The 16,142-nt window shown below is 47.9% G+C and overlaps 1 protein-coding gene across 1 annotated transcript in view; it reads left to right on the top strand.

Moving 5' to 3' along the window:
* Positions 1–16,142, top strand: part of IKZF1 (IKAROS family zinc finger 1) — a gene marked incomplete at its 3' end in the record, with an annotated part of 83,912 nt that overhangs the window by 53,581 nt on the left and 14,189 nt on the right. Inside the window, exons 4-6 of the mRNA XM_082661803.1 lie at positions 1,623–1,682; positions 9,432–9,692; positions 15,299–15,466. Coding sequence (XP_082517929.1) covers positions 1,623–1,682; positions 9,432–9,692; positions 15,299–15,466 — 489 coding nt within the window. The remainder of the gene's footprint in view (positions 1–1,622; positions 1,683–9,431; positions 9,693–15,298; positions 15,467–16,142) is intronic.

Below are 16,142 nucleotides of genomic sequence, written 5' to 3'. Positions count from 1 at the left end.
TATTCAAAGGTAAAGCATTCTGACAGAATTCCATACCTTAAGGCTTACGCTCTGATCACCCAGGATCTGTGCAAGTGTACATCTTCTCCTGGCGAGGCAGCTTTGAGATGAATGCTGTTCATCATCACGCATGGCCTGTACTGAAGGGGTACCAGGAAGTTCACTTTCAAATCAAGTCACCCTCAAGCGCCCTGTCAGCAACCTCAGCTGTATCTCAGGGAATTGGGGCAGTGACATCATTTAATCAGAGAACTTTATGTTATGTGATATTCCTGATTTAAAAAGGTAATGCTTACCTTTCAAAACATCTTGGCCTTTTCTCCCTTATCTGAGATGGTAGCACCCCCATGACACAGAGCGACTGAGGTACCAAAAGTCAATACAAAGGGTTAGAACTCAGTGAAGACGATAGAATTGCAAAGGTCGCTGTGAAATCAGCATCCCGTGTTTGACTGTCTGCAGACCGTGGAGCACAGGTGCACCCAGGTGGACCACCTGATGACAGCTCTGCTGGGTGGGACACAGGTGGTGACTGTTAGATTCGGATGCTCAAGGAACAAAAGGAATAGAGGAAGACTAAGGGTTTGCTAGGAAATCATTAAGGTAGCGACTTCAAGGAGTAGCTTTGGAAGTGTCTACCAAACTGTTTCCCCATTATCCCAGTATTTTACTAAATTTTTCATGAGGAAAAAAAAGGGAGGGTCTGTGGTCAGATAAGTTTGGAAAACACTGGTCTAAGCAAACTTCAGTAGGTCTGTTTCCTGCAGGAAACTCTGCTAATTCAGTAGTTCAGCAACACGTTTAATTTAGCAGCTACTCGGTATGCATAACTCAGACAGTTACTGGGGGTCACTCCAGCAGAGAAAACCGTGTGTGTGTGTGTGTGTGTGTGTGTGAGAGAGAGAGAGAGAGAGAGAGAGAGAGAGAGAGAGAGAGAGATGTGCTGTATCTATTAAGTTTCAAGATACAGGCACACACTGAAAAGCTATGACCTACAAAACCGAACAAACTTGGCGATTTGAGGTGGTGATAGTATTCATGAGAGCAGCTGATAAGGAATACCCACAGAAATTGGTAGCTCGTTTTGAGGTAGAAAACACGAATTTTTCCCCACTCAGTGTGTTGCATGAACATTTTCTAATTTTCTGGGAACACTTTCTAAGAAAAAGCTGAAGGAAGAACATTTGCAATGCAGTCAGCCCATTAAGAGTCACACTGCTTTTGTGAAGATAAGTGCTTTCCCAGGAGACACTTGGCTGTGATGCTGAGATCTTGGACCTGTTTATACCAACTCCCCTGAAGGGTTTCTCAGCAGAGAAAGTTCTAGAATGTTCTAGGTTGCAGCCCCTAAGATGTTCAACACACCAGACATTGCTCAGCAGTGCCTGTGTGTTATAGTGCCATGAGATCAGACCTCTAGGAAGTGGGGTCGTCTTTCTGTGTAAGCACTGTGTTATGGTTTCAGCCCTCTGTCTGAGCGCTAACAGTACCAGATTAGTAACTAAATAATGGTTTTGAGTAGTATTACTTTCCTTTTAAAAAACAATGCTTTCTTTTAAACTCTTACTCTGTCTCTCAGATGGTGTTACAGCCCAGCTTTCTTTTTGCCTTCTCTATTGCAGTTGCTTATGGGGTTGACGGCTTTAGGGATTTTCATGCAATAATTCCCAATTCTTTCTCTCGTAAGTATACACTTTGCTTCTAGAAAATGATAACGTGTATTCATTTCATACTCAGTTCCCATAGTGTAAATGTTGTGAATGCATCTTTTTTCATCACCTTCCTTAAGATAAATTAAATACCTATCACGCTGTTTATTAAACATCTGTCATCGAGAACATCTCTTACACACTGAGGTATGTATGCCTGGTTTTAGACTGTTGGATATACAATGGAGCATGCCTTTTGTGGTGGCCATGCAGTAATAGTAAGGGTAGAAGTAACAATAGTATCGACAGAATTGTTACCCTCCTAATGCTGTTAAACAGCCTTATTACGAACGTTACGAGTATCTTCTTTGTTGAGTATGACGATAAAGGCCAGACTTTCTGTCACCGTTAAATAACCCAACATACTTTCAAGATACTTTTTACAGTTTTTGTAGGACGGAGAAGGATACATACTGTCCTTCTGTTGCTCTGAAGTATTAATTTCAGAACCGAGAGGAGAAAAATCGCGGGGCTTTGAAGCCGTTAGTCCGTGGTCCTCGCTTCCTGAGCAGCACACTGAGTGCTTTTGCGTGCGGGGCGCTCCTGATCTGAGCTGTCAGACCAAACACAGATGTTAATTTCATTTTTCTTTTTTATGAATTGAGAGATAAGTGTGTTTGGGCAGCATCCCTGAGGGAGTATGTTAAGGACTGGCAAGTGCTTTATAAAAATATCCAGAGAGCTGAATATTCAAAGTGGTACAAGTTGGTTGCCCCCTTAGGACTTAAGTCTTCAGAGCCTGTATTAATAAATTATCTAATATTAAAGCAACATCAGAAGACAGGCCATGCTTGTTAATACTGTAACGCTTATTAACACAGGCTGTAGTCTAAAAGGTGTCAGTAGCTGTTAAAAATAGGTTTCTGACATCCCGGCTATCAAAAACTCTTTGGTACCTAAAGGGTTTAGCAGTATCAACCTAAGGATATCTCTTTTCTCATAACCTACATTGACTGCTTTTCCAGTATAGAGAACGGACTTGAGGACGCGGGGAGGGGGGAGGGTAAGCTGGGACGAAGTGAGAGAGTGGCATGGACATATAGACACCACCAAACGTAAAATAGATAGCTAGTGGGAAGCAGCCCATAGCACAGGGAGATCAGCTCGGTGCTCTGTGACCACCTTGGGGGTGGGATAGGGAGGGTGGAGGGAGACGCAAGAGGGAAGAGATATGGGGATGTATGTGTATGTACAGCTGGTTCACTTTGTTATACCGCAGAAACTAACACAACACTGTAAAGCAATTATACTCCTATAAAGATGTTAAAAAAAGTTATAGAGATCTTTCTCTTACTAATGTTCCTTTGAATTAACTTTAACAGCTTGAAATTTATTTCTGTGAGATCTATATGCACATATATATAAACGTATATATGTGCATATATATGTATATGTGTGCTGCTATGATTATATAAAAGGTTATACTAGGACAGATAGCTGATTTCGAGATGAGCAATCACATGGTTGAAATATTAAAAAGTCAAAAGCACTTAAGAGTAAGATAATGCATTCTCAGATGTGTTTTCATGAAATCTGAGGAAGGTTTAGGCTCGAGCATATTGTAATATTGGAGCAGATCCTTTGGTGAAGACTTCAGTATGTAAAAAATTGCTACCTCTACAATACTTGGAGATACTGTAAGATAGATGATACATGTTTCGATACACTTCCTGTCTATATATTTATACAGTTGGGTTCACAAGGTATTAGTATCTCTTTCTCTCCTCCTTCCCCACCCCCTCCCACGTACCCAAGTTGTAACTAAATGGCTGTTGACCTTGATGAAGTCTCCACCCAAAGAGCAACCCAACTGTTCTGGGCCAACATCACCACCTAGTGGTCATAGTGGAAAATTGTCCTCCTCACTCATCTCTCTTTTTTTCCTTCTTGAAAATTAAAAACATAAACTGTTCGACCCCCTGTACCTCAGTTTGTGTCCCTTGTTACCTGAGGAAAATGTAAATATGCTTGTAACTCATTCTTTTTTCCATAATCTTCCTCTTTTGTCTCTCCCTGATTTCATTCCATTTAAAACCTAAAACATAAAATAAGGATAAACGTATTCCTAACCATGCATCTTTGCAAGGGAAAAAAAAACCCTGCATTTTAAATGATATAAGTTATAATAAATGGTTTCAGTGACCTTAAAAATGCTTGAAAGTTTTCATAAATCCTTTAGAGGCAGCGCAAAAACTTCTACACGTTTTCTCTGCATCTAAAATGTTCGTTTAATTACCCTCATTCAAGATATCTCTTAAATATTTTTATTCAGTTTGATTTTTACTAGTCGTCAGTTGCAGGAATACTTCTGTCTCCTGTTTCTTCGTTTAAAATATTGAGCATTTTGAGCTTCCCTGGCTTAAACTCACAGGGACAGCTTGGGGATATCTTTTCAATGGAAAAATGCTGTCAGAGTACCATTTACCTCACCAGGAAATATAAAGACACATTCGAAAGGAAGAAGAAGACAAAAGGGAAACAGAATCCCTTTGTGAGGCGGGGCTGCCAGTGTGCATTATTCCTGTGCATTAAAATGATTTGATCATTCATGAGACCGTACGATGCTTGGCAGGAGACTAAGGCCCCGATGACCCCGAGTTCCCTGGATTCTCTCATTGCTAAACTTGTCTAAGTGCTAAGGTTCAGGGGTCCAGGGTCAACCGGATCTGCCCTGTTACTAAACACATAGAAGGACTCTGAAATATATAACAACGAAACTTTCATTTTCCCGAATCTTCAATTGCATCGGGGAAGGAAAGTGGCTTTTGCCTCAGGATTTGAAGGCATCCACTCTTCATGCAGCCACATTTATTAAATAATGACATTGGGGTCCCGTCCATGAGCTCCTGGGCATCAGTGGAAAGGCTGCAAGGCCAGGCCTGAGCCAGAGTGTTCTGGGGTCAAGAGACACAGAAGTCTTCATTTCATGTTCTAGCTTTAATCACTTCCATTCAGCACCTTACTGAGTTTGACATTTTTCTAAGTGGTGGGAGGATGGAGTCAGAAGCTATTTGTAAGTATAATCCCTGTATTCAAGGAGAGTCTAACATATCACAGAAGCAATACTGCGGCTGAGCAGTTTGGGGTCCAAGGAAACGGAGCCAAAGAAGTGGTTTAGGAACTCCGAGGAGGGGAGGGACCTAGAGACAGCCTCCGTGGGGTGGACCCCAGTCCACTAAATGCAGGCTAGGGAGGACGGACCATTTCCTGGAATTGATGACGGACGGGTCTGAAGAAAGAAAACGACGGGGCTGGTCCTGTGGCGTTCTCAAGAGACGATGCAGGAACCCTGCTTGTCCCTTTGGGTGGGCTCCGGGCTGTGTGCATGTGAACCTGCAGGAGATGGACAGCTTGAATACACTCCCAGCACCTGTTCCCAGTCTCCTCCTTCACTGGTTGGAGCAAAGGCTGGTGCCGCTGACTCTCGGCGGGTGGAGTTCAGAATCACGGGCCCACCAGCACTCAGACCCCCGAGGGCCTTCCCGCACCAGTGCCCGCCCCTCTGGCGCCTTGCCTGGGAGCCTGGCAGCGAGAGCCCTGGCTATTGCCCTCTGCCCTCGGGCTGCTCCGAGGCCTCCCAGGGCGGGTGCCCCCCGTGGAGGGACCTCCGATCCCCGCTTTGCTGCTCTTTCTGCTTCCCCTCGTTCAGGAGCTCAGGGTGGGTGGCGGCATCTCTGCTCTCTCTCAGCCGGAGGCTTGTGTCTCTGAGCTGAGCATGTCCAGGCCCCGCGATGTCCCCTAGGAATGGGCTTCAGTGTCCCCCGACTTCCTTCCTTCTGACCCTCTCCGGGCTGCACTCCCCCATGTAAAGGAGGCGTCCGGCCTGGCTGGCTCAGGGGACTCTAGATGTCAATAACAGAGGCCCCCAAGACCGCAGCCTCTGCTGTCCTTTGCTCAGGGCTCGTCACGAATCAAGCTCCTCATGACCTAAAAGCCCCGAAGCCATTTTCCCATTTCCCGAGGCGGCAAAGCCAAGACACCCCTGTCCGAGCTTGTGTTTCTAAAATGTGTATTCTACCTTGAGTGATGGATGTCTGTTAGATTCTGACCTTTGAGATCAGGTCTGTGTTTGCCATGTTTTAAGACAGTTCCGTGGCCTGATTTCCATCATCTACGAAAATAAGACGCATGTCGCCTGTATTCGCCTCCCGATCAGACGAGAGGCCCCGTTTTCACAGACGCAGGGGTGGGGGGCATCTCTGCCCCTCTTCCGTGCAACCAGCACCCAGCCTGCATTTGTCCACGAAGAGATGGGAACCTTCCCCCAACACTGAGAGAAAATGCACACGTGCTTGAACCTGCTGAGCCCTTGCTGACGTGTTGCCCTCTGGTTCTCACCTCCACTCCCAGCCCCCTCAGGCCCCCTTTCTCCCCTCTTACTTGCCACAGATCTTTCCTGTCACGGTCTGGCCTCAAATTCGCCCCCAGAGCCCTAGCACGCGTCCGGTTCTGCATCCCCGGCATCTGGCCTCCGGGACTCAGTGCGTCTACCCTTTGCTTACCTGGAGCGCTCTGTCCGGTTCCCATTATTTACGCTGCCTTGACCTTGCCACTGTGATGCAGGGACCCCCAGTCTGGGGGTCTGCCTACCTTTTTTCCGAAAACCAGAACATCACAGGATACTGGATTTTCTTCTTCGAGTTTGGTCTCTTCTGGCACCAAACACATCTAGCTAAAGTCGTACGAGGGGACCCACAGTGATCGGAGGGTAATTTAAAATAAGCTCTCTTCAGCCTCTGGTTTTCGGCTCTGTGAACAGGGTCCTCAGAGAAGCTGCCACATGGCAGCTGGCCCGCCTTCACGAACTGCTGTCGGATGAGTGACTGGCGTCAAGGCTTCTGGCTTGAGGGCGTCTGCGATATTTAAGGTGACATCCGTCCCTCAATTTTCACTCCCGCTGTCCTCATCCCGTTCACTCCTGACGCGCTTTACCTGCTCTGCCAGCAGGCTGCCCGCGGGACCGGGACGTGTGTCCTGATGGCAGAAACCTCAGGTCACCCGAAGCTCCCCTGTTGCTCACCAGGAAGGGCCTGCACTTCGTCATCGACACAAGCCACAGGGCCACCAGACGGTCACACAAACACCTGTCTTCTTAATGCAGAACAGGTGGGAGTTTGGGGCAAGTGTTAATAAGTCCTATACTGAGGTGTGTTTTGGAGAAAGCAAGAGTCGGTCCCATGGAGCTGGTTGCCTCTAAACTTACGACCTGGAGCTGAGTGCAGGAAGATGGGCGAGGGGAATTATGCCAACGCTTGTTCGTCTGCCTGGTTCCCCTCCTCCGTCCACGGGGTCCTTGGCCTGCACCCTGGGTCCCACCTCCGGGCACTGGAGAACCTGCCACACCTACAGTCATTTGCCCCGCTGTGCTCTGAACTGGCCCCATCTCATTTTCAAAAGCCATGAGACAGATGATTAAAAATAACCCCGGTGAAAGAGTGCAGAGGGCCTTGAGCATTCCGGAGCAGAACCCAGTGGGCAAGGAGGCCCTAGTGAGTTAGCTTTGAGAACGTGATTCCAGAGGGCTCAGGGGTGAAGCTCCTGCACACGCTGGCACGGCTACCCTCCTTACCTGTCTCGTCTCCTGAGCTCGCCGTGTCGGAGGGCTTGGTTCCCTGTCTCCGGAGGCTGGGAGAGGTCAGCAGGAGGCCGCTGAGATGCAGGATGCTCCCAAGTCCCTGCTCTTCGGGATCTAGTAGGGGGGCTCACCTGGACACCCCCACTTACTGAGTCCTCGGGACAGTCTTCTGTGATGCCAGGATGTGATGGGAAGAGATATCCCCTCACTTCTGGGGTCTCCAAGTCCACAGTGGGGGTGTGGCCCGTGTCCCAGCTCATTCGTTCCATTTGCTTATTTGTCTGCAAGTCTTCTCTCCAGAGATCTGATGGGCAACCTGGGCCGTGTGGCGGTTAGGAGCGTGGGCCCTGGGGCCAGGCTGCCTGCAGTATCTCCCAGCTGTGTGACCTCAGGCAAGTTGCTCGACTTCTCTGTGCCTGGGCGTCTTCAACTGTAAAATAGGATAACAGCACCTCACTTATGGGGCCGTTGTGAGGGTTACCCATTACAGGGCAGTTAAAGTGCCTGGCACGCGGTCCGTGCCGTGAACATTCCTGGGGAGCCCCCTCAAGGGGACGGCTCTATGGGAACGTGCTTTCATTTGCCAGGCCAGTCACTGGCCTAAGTTCACTTTACATCTCTTTACCCACTAAATCCTCTCAAAGCCCCTGCTGGGCTAGTGTGGGTAGTTCCCGTTTTTACAGATGAAGACTGCCCAAGATCTCAGAGCTTATAAAGAGTGGAGCTGAGATTCCAAACCAGGACTTTTGATTTCAGAGTCTGGGCTCTGGGCTTCCAAATCACGAGAAATGTGTTGAGTCAAACAAACTTGGAGTGTTACTAGCACAGTTGTTCTCAGACTCGAGTGTACGTGGGAATCCCTTGGAGGCTCATGTGAAGAACGCCCAGGGCAGGGCCCACCCCCCCGACTTTCTAGTTCAGCGGGTTAGGGTGGACCCAAGAGTCTGCTCTTCCAACAAGTTCTCAGGCGATGCCAGTACTGCTGGTCCAGGGACCACACTTGGAGAACCACTGATTTACAGTGTTGATCAAAGATTTTGTAGCCGTGGTTACTGTCGATCTCACTGATTATTTTACTGGGCAGAATTTACCTACTTCCTCTTATTCATCTCTAGAGACTATGATGAACGTGAGGCCTTTCAGTGTAACTGCAGTTTCTCCCGGTCATTACAATATTGGATTCAGCCATCCATCGTCAGTTGGTGTTTCAGAAGAATGCAAACCAAATGGCTATTTTCTTTACAGAGAAAAATACGTGAATGACAGAAATAATGACTCTAAATGCAGAGTAGACAGTGGTTATTGTACTATTACCAGGAGCCCTTCACCCCCATGCACACACGAGTCTTACTTTCTGAAAAGCTAGTGCAGATCTGTTACGTTCACCATCATGCTGGTCAACCCTTCAGCAACTGGAAGAAACCTGAGAAATCGTGGCACTCCTTTAGGACGCAGGGTTTATTTTCATCATGGAATAAAAAGGGTTTAGAGTGATCACGTGCCAAAGAAACAAACAAACAGAACTCTTTCAGGAATCTTTGGTCAGAAATCTGAGCGCGTGTTTGCTGAGTTTTGTCTCCATGTTTGTTCATACATGAATGAAGGAAAGGTAGTTTATGCTTTTCCTTATGCTTAAGGGGACTTTTTCAGGCTAGATAAGCGCTTCTTAGGGGGTTTTGCCAAACAAGGTCCCACACCGGGCGGGGGCGGGGGGGCTACGTGATCAACACTCACCTTCTGGCGTGAGGGGTCTTCTGGCTCCCAGGGTGTTGGACTTGGCCTCAGGTCCCTCCAGAGGGGCCCAGGCTGTCACAGTGGACCCAGTGACCTTACCCTGCATAGAGGTCCCCCCACACACACCCAGTCTGAAGCGAGAATTTATAAATTCCATGCATTTCCACCGTCTGCCCTTCGGACCTACAGAGAGGGCAGACGAGGGTCCCAAACCCGTGATGCTTGTTGCCATATATCACAGTCCCCTGTGGGCCAGTGGGTCCAGAGCCCGGGCCACTGTCCCCTGGTGTCAGCTGCCAGGAACCTGTGTTTAGAAGGTGTCGCTCCCTCCAGGTTGTCTCTGCTGCTGTGCTGTTCTGTTCTGTTTTTGCGATGACACTGAACGGCCCCCTGTGTTGTATTGTCTCTTTCAGCTGGTAATGTTAAAGTAGAGACTCAGAGTGATGAAGAGAATGGGCGTGCCTGTGAAGTGAATGGGGAAGAGTGTGCGGAGGACTTACGGATGCTCGATGCCTCCGGAGAGAAAATGAATGGCTCCCACGGTGTCCAAGGCAGCAGAGCTTTGTCAGGAGCTGGGGGCATTCGACTTCCTAACGGCAAACTAAAGTGTGATGTCTGTGGGATAATTTGCATCGGCCCCAATGTGCTCACGGTGCACAAAAGAAGCCACACTGGTAAGGCCTGGCGTGGTTCCTCCTTTGGCGGCCTGGAGGGGCCCACGGGGTGTTGCAGAGGACAAGGCCCTTCCCGGCTGAGTGTCCTGAGCGAGGCGTAGCCTCCCTATTCAGGAGCGATATTCAGAAAAGGACTTCTGAACATGCACCAATTCGATCCTATATATTAAAGCCGTAAACAAAAAGGAAAAGGTAACCGGCGTGCAAGTTCTGACAAGGGCCTGAGAGCACATTCTCTAAATATTGGTGGCGGGGCTGTCAGGTGGTTCACCCTTCAAAAAACAAGACAAAGCAAGATAAGAGGAGATTGATACACTGAAATCTACTCCTCCGATTTTCCACTAAGAAACCCATGAGTCAAATGTGCATGTTGGGGGTGTCCAAACTGACAAGGCTTGATTTTTAGAAACATTCGTTGAATGATTGAATAGCAGCAAAATTTAGTCTTTCAGAAAGAGTTCTGTTTTCAGATGGCTTATCCTCCAGCAGGTGACACTCCCACCCAGATGCTTTGGTTGCCACTAGTTTCTATCTCAAATTGGTAGAGAATTTAATACCCAAACCCCTGTCCTAGTGGATGGGGCAGTGGAGGCTTTGGCAGTAGAGAACAGTATTCTGTGTCCAGAAATGAAGGGATGCAGACAGTCTTGTGTCTGACGGCTGCACCCAGGCTCCTGACATGTTCTCACATTGAGGGCCGGAGGAGTAGGGTTTCCATTCTGCACCGTCCACATCCCCCAGGGTGCACGGTCCTGGTGGGTGACCAGTCACGGGTGTCCCCACCAGGACTGTCACCACAAGTGGCACTAGACAGTCTTCAAAATAAAATGTTAACAGGTAACATCTTACCTAAACTGCATGCATAAGGTGTCTTTTGAATTAAACAGAAACTTTACTCTTCCGCCTGAAAGGTGGAAACAACACAATAAATGTGCCAACTCCAGTGGTCACTGAAAGTTTGGACATAAAACATACCGTGAGCCATTGCTGTCCCGGTGGGTGGCATCTTAGGTCATCATAAAGCCAGCGTCTGCCCCTGTTCTCCACAAGAGGAGAAAAACAAACCGATAAAAGCAGGCTGAAGAAGCAGGGTGGGTTTTGTCAGCTAGCTCAGGGAAGTAAGGAAGAGCATCACAGCCTCATGCGATTCTCCCCAGGGGCCAAACGCTTATCTGATTATCAAAACTGAAGCAGGAACTCAGAAAATTCATGGAGCAAAACAGGTGGGTTGTCAGGAAATGCGGACCTTTGTGGAGTTGTCATTTTTGTATTTGAATCAGGCAGTTCCCAAAATAATTTCTGTTTGTCATACATCTGGAAAACCGTAAAATATGTTTATTTTCAGTCAACATTCGTTTTCGGTAAAAACTTAACTTCTACAGTTTAGCAGACTTTGCTTTTCCTAATGTGCCTCTTAATCCTCCAATTATCCGGTGGAATGTCCACGCCACATCCAGCCCCAAGGGAAGCTCGCAGGAGAGTAGACAGGCTCCCCGCTTTGTAAGGAGGTGGAAATTAACGTGAAGGTAGGTTACATGATGATAGACCCTTCACAGGATACACCGGGACCCATATCAATTCATTCCTGTTGGAGAAATAGACCTCGCACATGAATTACTTTCCTGCTAATTCATGTAAAACCTGACTGTACAGTGAAAGTTCTCTTCAATAAATATTTGATAACTGAATGAAATGCTGGCATCCTAAATGGCCAAAATATAATGAGTGCCTGCCCTGATAAAAAGAATAATTGCATTTAATGAATAAACCCGCCAAGCATAGACATGCAGAGTAGACCGGCTGTTTGCTGCCCACTTCTGCCCACAGATAGTGGCCACGGGCCAAGTAGGTGCCAACACGCAGAGTCTTTCGCTTACAGAACAAGTTCATTCCAGAAAGAGGGACATAGAGACCATCAGTTTTATGGTTCCTGCTTTGAATTTTATTAAAAAAAAAAAAAAAACGAAACAAGGAACTCCTGATTTGTTTTCATAATGCTTTTCCACTTTGCATAAATATAGTCATAGGTCTATATAGAAATAGTTTGGCCAAACTAGGTTTGAATAAATAGACATGCTAGAAGGTTTACACTTTCCTGGAATCGGAGTGGAATGTATCAGAAAGACATGCTTTGCTAATCACCGACCCCGTCCTGAATTCTCTAACACGTCAAGTCCCCATAAATCACTGGGGTGTCCTTTGAAAATGCAGACTCTGGTCCAGACCCAGAGGACACTGGGAGCATCTGTATGTGGTGGGACATGCAGTTGCCAGTGGACCGGAAACAGTGCCATTTCGGGGGGCCCTTCGTCGGGGAGCCTGGGCTCCACCTAAGGTCCCCCCAGAAGCCAGGACTTGCACCTGCCGTCACCGAGTCGGCTGGGCGCACTGGGGTTTCCTTCTGGAGGACTGCAGCTGTCCGGGGCAATCTCCCACGTCACCGCCTCTGAGCGGGGCCAGGGCTGCCCTTGTGTGAGTCGTCCATTGATGACACCGTTTCACTTCCCCAGTTTTGCTGTTCAGTTTCATTTTTTTAAACTCAAGCGTCGTAGTAACACTTTCCCGCCAACTTCTGCGGGTTCACGGGGGAGTCAGAGGGAGGGTAGTGGGAGAGGAACGTGCAGTAATCTGATTCTAAACGATGGGATTTTCAACAGGAAGCATCAGGAAAAGTGTCTGAATTATGGTTATTCTGTCCGGCCCTGTGCCCACTCTGTTCCCGTCTATAAGGCGGAAAGGCAGAGTCTCCGTGCTTTATAAACACGGCCTCGCACTGGGTGCTGTTCCAAGGCACAGCTGCAATAAGCCCAAGCGAAGCCTTGTAGTTCAGTGTATTTTTTAATTCGCTTTCTTCAGATATAGGGTCAGAAATTTCATGATGTGGGCATCCGTGGAGACTTTCTTTTTTGCCCAATTAAGTTATGAAAAGGAGTGCAGACATTTCTTACAGGGAGTCTCTGAAATGGCAGATTATAGAGTTCCTGGGATTAAAAACTAAATTTTGAATTAATGATATGAAAGCCCTCATCCCAATTAACTAAAAGGGAATACAGCCTTGGAGGAACTTGGTCTAACTTGGCTCCCATCAGCCGTATACGTGCGGGGGGCAAGCGATCACCAGTAGCAGTACCCAGGTATCGTGGGCCGCGTTGTGTCGTCTAGCTCCGGGGCCCTGATCCCTTTCCTGCTAACACCTCCAAAGGGCAACCACCTTGAGTTGAGCTCCGTGTTGTCAGTTCAGGGAACGCTGTCTTCCGGTCCCCGGGCCCTGTGATACATCTTCATGCCAGCACAGCAAATCAGGAACAGATAGATTTCCGGGAAAGCTTACCAGCGGGTTTAAGACACCAGGCCCAGCAGGACACACGAGAGCCGATGACTCAAACTGGAAGACAGATTGCACTCTCCAAGGCACGGCCCCTGTCTTTCCTGCCTGCCCTGTCCTGCCGAAGGGACGCGTGGCTGGAAGGATCTGTCCTTTCTCACTCTGCTGACCGGCTGTCCTGCACAGACGCTGGCTGGACCGCAGGGTCCAAGCCGGTGTTCCCTCCAGCCCGCCCGAGCTCGGGGGGAGCCCAACAAGCACCTCGTCAGCACAGAGGGGACGCTTCACAATGGGTGGGGTCACACTGAGGCACGCTGGTCACCAAGAGTGGCCCACATCCTTGTCACACGCATTTGCGTGGCATGAGACCACCCAGCTTTCCAGAACAGCCAGCCCGAGGGTCCCCCTGCCAGAGCGAGTGGGTGGAGGCTTTTCCCCTGCGAGGTCGCCCTGGACTCTTCTTCCTTCTTTTGTCTGCTTAGAGTTAAGCACGGCAGCCACACGCATGTGTGTGTGTGTGTGTGTGTGTGTGTGTGTGTGAAGGCTCAGAAGTGTTTCTAGTAGGTAATTAACAATCTCTATTGGACGCTCCTCGGGGCTGCCTGACTATCAGCTATTTTAATCTCATCCAGTGTGGCCTCCTAACTCAGAGATTTAGGTAGTTAGTTACTTTTATAATCACCTTCCCACCTGCTGGACTTCCTCTGGTCAGCCAAGTCCAATCTAGATCTAGATTTGGGAGAATTCTGAATATATTCTGGTTCGTGTCAAGTTTCCAAATGGTCTATGATTGAATATCATTGTAAATTAGTTGCAGTTTTTCCAGTAGCACATCGGTCCTGCCCACTTAAAATTAAGAATGATGGTAATCATGAAATTCAGAGGCCGATATAGACTTTGAAATTTAATCTGGTGTCGATTTTAAGAGGACCAGATATGCTTCTACTTAATCGCTTTTGCTAAGTGCTGTCTTGTTCACCAAAATCACGTAAGCCGATTGGGAAGATCGACTGCACATGTTAACACATTCTTCTTTCTGAAAAAAAATTGTTACTAGGAAGTGCATTCTCATGGTATCTCAACACCAGATATTGTGGTCATACAGAGCTCTCCTTCTTAAAAAAAAAAAAGGAAAAAAAAAGCATTTGTTTTTAAAAGAGCTTTAATGCTTACTTAAACATGACAAATGTATCCCTCTTTTAATTGAGAGTTAAATAAAAATGTTCACCGATTTTAGATTCTGAGACCTGTGACGTACTCAATAGCATATTTCTTGAGCACAGATGCCTGTTTCATCCTCTGTTGGATTCAGAGTTTGGGGACATGAGCTGACACACAGCAGAGGGTCCAGTGTTTTTTTGTTGTTTTTGTTTTTGTCACCACTCCAGTAGTGCCACCCCTGAAAGAATTCCTAGTGACAACTAAATTGCACCTCTTAGAATATTTGTACTGAAAATATAACTGTCTTCTATGAATATGGATAGAACAATACTAGCTTCAAGGTTGTAGGATTGTGAGGAAAGCAAAAAGCCAGAAACCTCAGTGCAGGTCAGATTTTGAGGCAGCAGCACGGGGAGATTCGGGACTTTTCTCTGGACGGTGCAGACCTTCCCTCCAGTTTCGCAACTTCTCATTTTATTCAGTCTTTCTCTCTCTCTCCCACCCTCACACTCTGTCTGTCTCTTTCCTGATTTGCCTGCATAGGGACAGACAGGTAATGGAGAAGAAATTGAAAGGGAAAATACAGGGAAAATGTAAATGAAAAGAAGTTATTATAACTGTTATAATGAAGTACCTTTCATTTAAATATAAGAATGTAACGCTGAAATGAACTTGTGGTCCTGAAATGCATTTTTAATGAGTTTCCTTTTTATTTTGCTGCTTCAGTGGCATATTTTAAAGACCCTTTGAAAAAAGCCACATTAAAAGCCCCACCAAATGCCACAACACGCAAAATTGGATATTGGTTTATTCCAAAACTGCTGATGAGGAAGAGTGGCTCTTCATCACAAAATGTTGCCGCCGCTTTATTTAAATGAGTTTGAATTTGCATTGTGATGTGCCGTTCTGATTTAGGGGAAAAAAATTAGATTTTCAGATCAAATTGACCCAACCAGTGAAGCGTTAAGGAACTGGCAGGTTTAGTCTGAAAGCCTCACGTTCCATCAAACCTGCAGCCGGTGGAAGTCACCGGGCCCTCGGGAAACAACTTTCTCGCCATGTCCTCCCCTCGTCCCAGCGCTGGGTCCCGCTCTCACCGGCTCCCTTCTCGTCCCCGCAGGAGAGCGGCCTTTCCAGTGCAACCAGTGCGGGGCCTCCTTCACGCAGAAGGGCAACCTGCTCCGGCACATCAAGCTTCACTCGGGCGAGAAGCCCTTCAAGTGCCACCTCTGCAACTACGCATGTCGCCGGCGGGATGCCCTCACCGGCCACCTGAGGACGCACTCCGGTAGGTCCTCTGGGCGCAGGCGGGGCTCGGCTTGGGGACTGCCTGGCATCCTCTCAGGGATGCCCTGCTCCCGGGACACCGCTCCCCCGGGCATCGGCTGCACCTGACGGAGACAGCAGTGCCCTCCCCCACGTGCTCGGATGGGTGGGGAACCTTAACATACACACGCGTGCGCACGCACACATACGCACGCACACGTCTCATCTTAGGTAGAGTATTTCAAAAGAGGCCTCCTCGTCCCCTTGTGTCAGGTAAGTGGGTTTCTCTTTTAAAGGATTTGGCAGCTCGTACTTGTCTTGAGTGTGCCGCTAACACCCCAAAGTTTCCAAATACGTCTCTCAACGTTAACTGCTAAGCCACCCACGCGACTGTTTCATGCCGAGCATTTCGGGAGTCATCGTGGGGCCAGTTTTCTTTGCAAAGGTGGTAGATAAGGTGATTCTGTCCTGATGGGTGTTGCCTGTTCCCTGAGGGTGCGCTCCTGACTGGGCCCAAGTGCAACGGTCACGCCAGAGGCCAGCCGAGGCCTCCGTGGGAGAGTTCGGTTTGGGGCCGTTATAAGATTTTAGTAAATGCGTCCTGAGTAATCAGGGTCTCAGCAAGGTCATGGTAAGCGAGAATGTCCCACGATATTCGAAGCGCTCCAGCCTGAGAGCACAGATCCACCTCTGAGTAG

Source organism: Grampus griseus, assembly GCF_964374135.1.
Source record: "Grampus griseus genome assembly, chromosome: 9".
Taxonomy (NCBI): Eukaryota; Metazoa; Chordata; class Mammalia; order Artiodactyla; family Delphinidae; genus Grampus; species Grampus griseus.
Note: the sequence above shows the minus strand (reverse complement) of the source record. Positions and strands in the feature narration are given on the sequence as shown.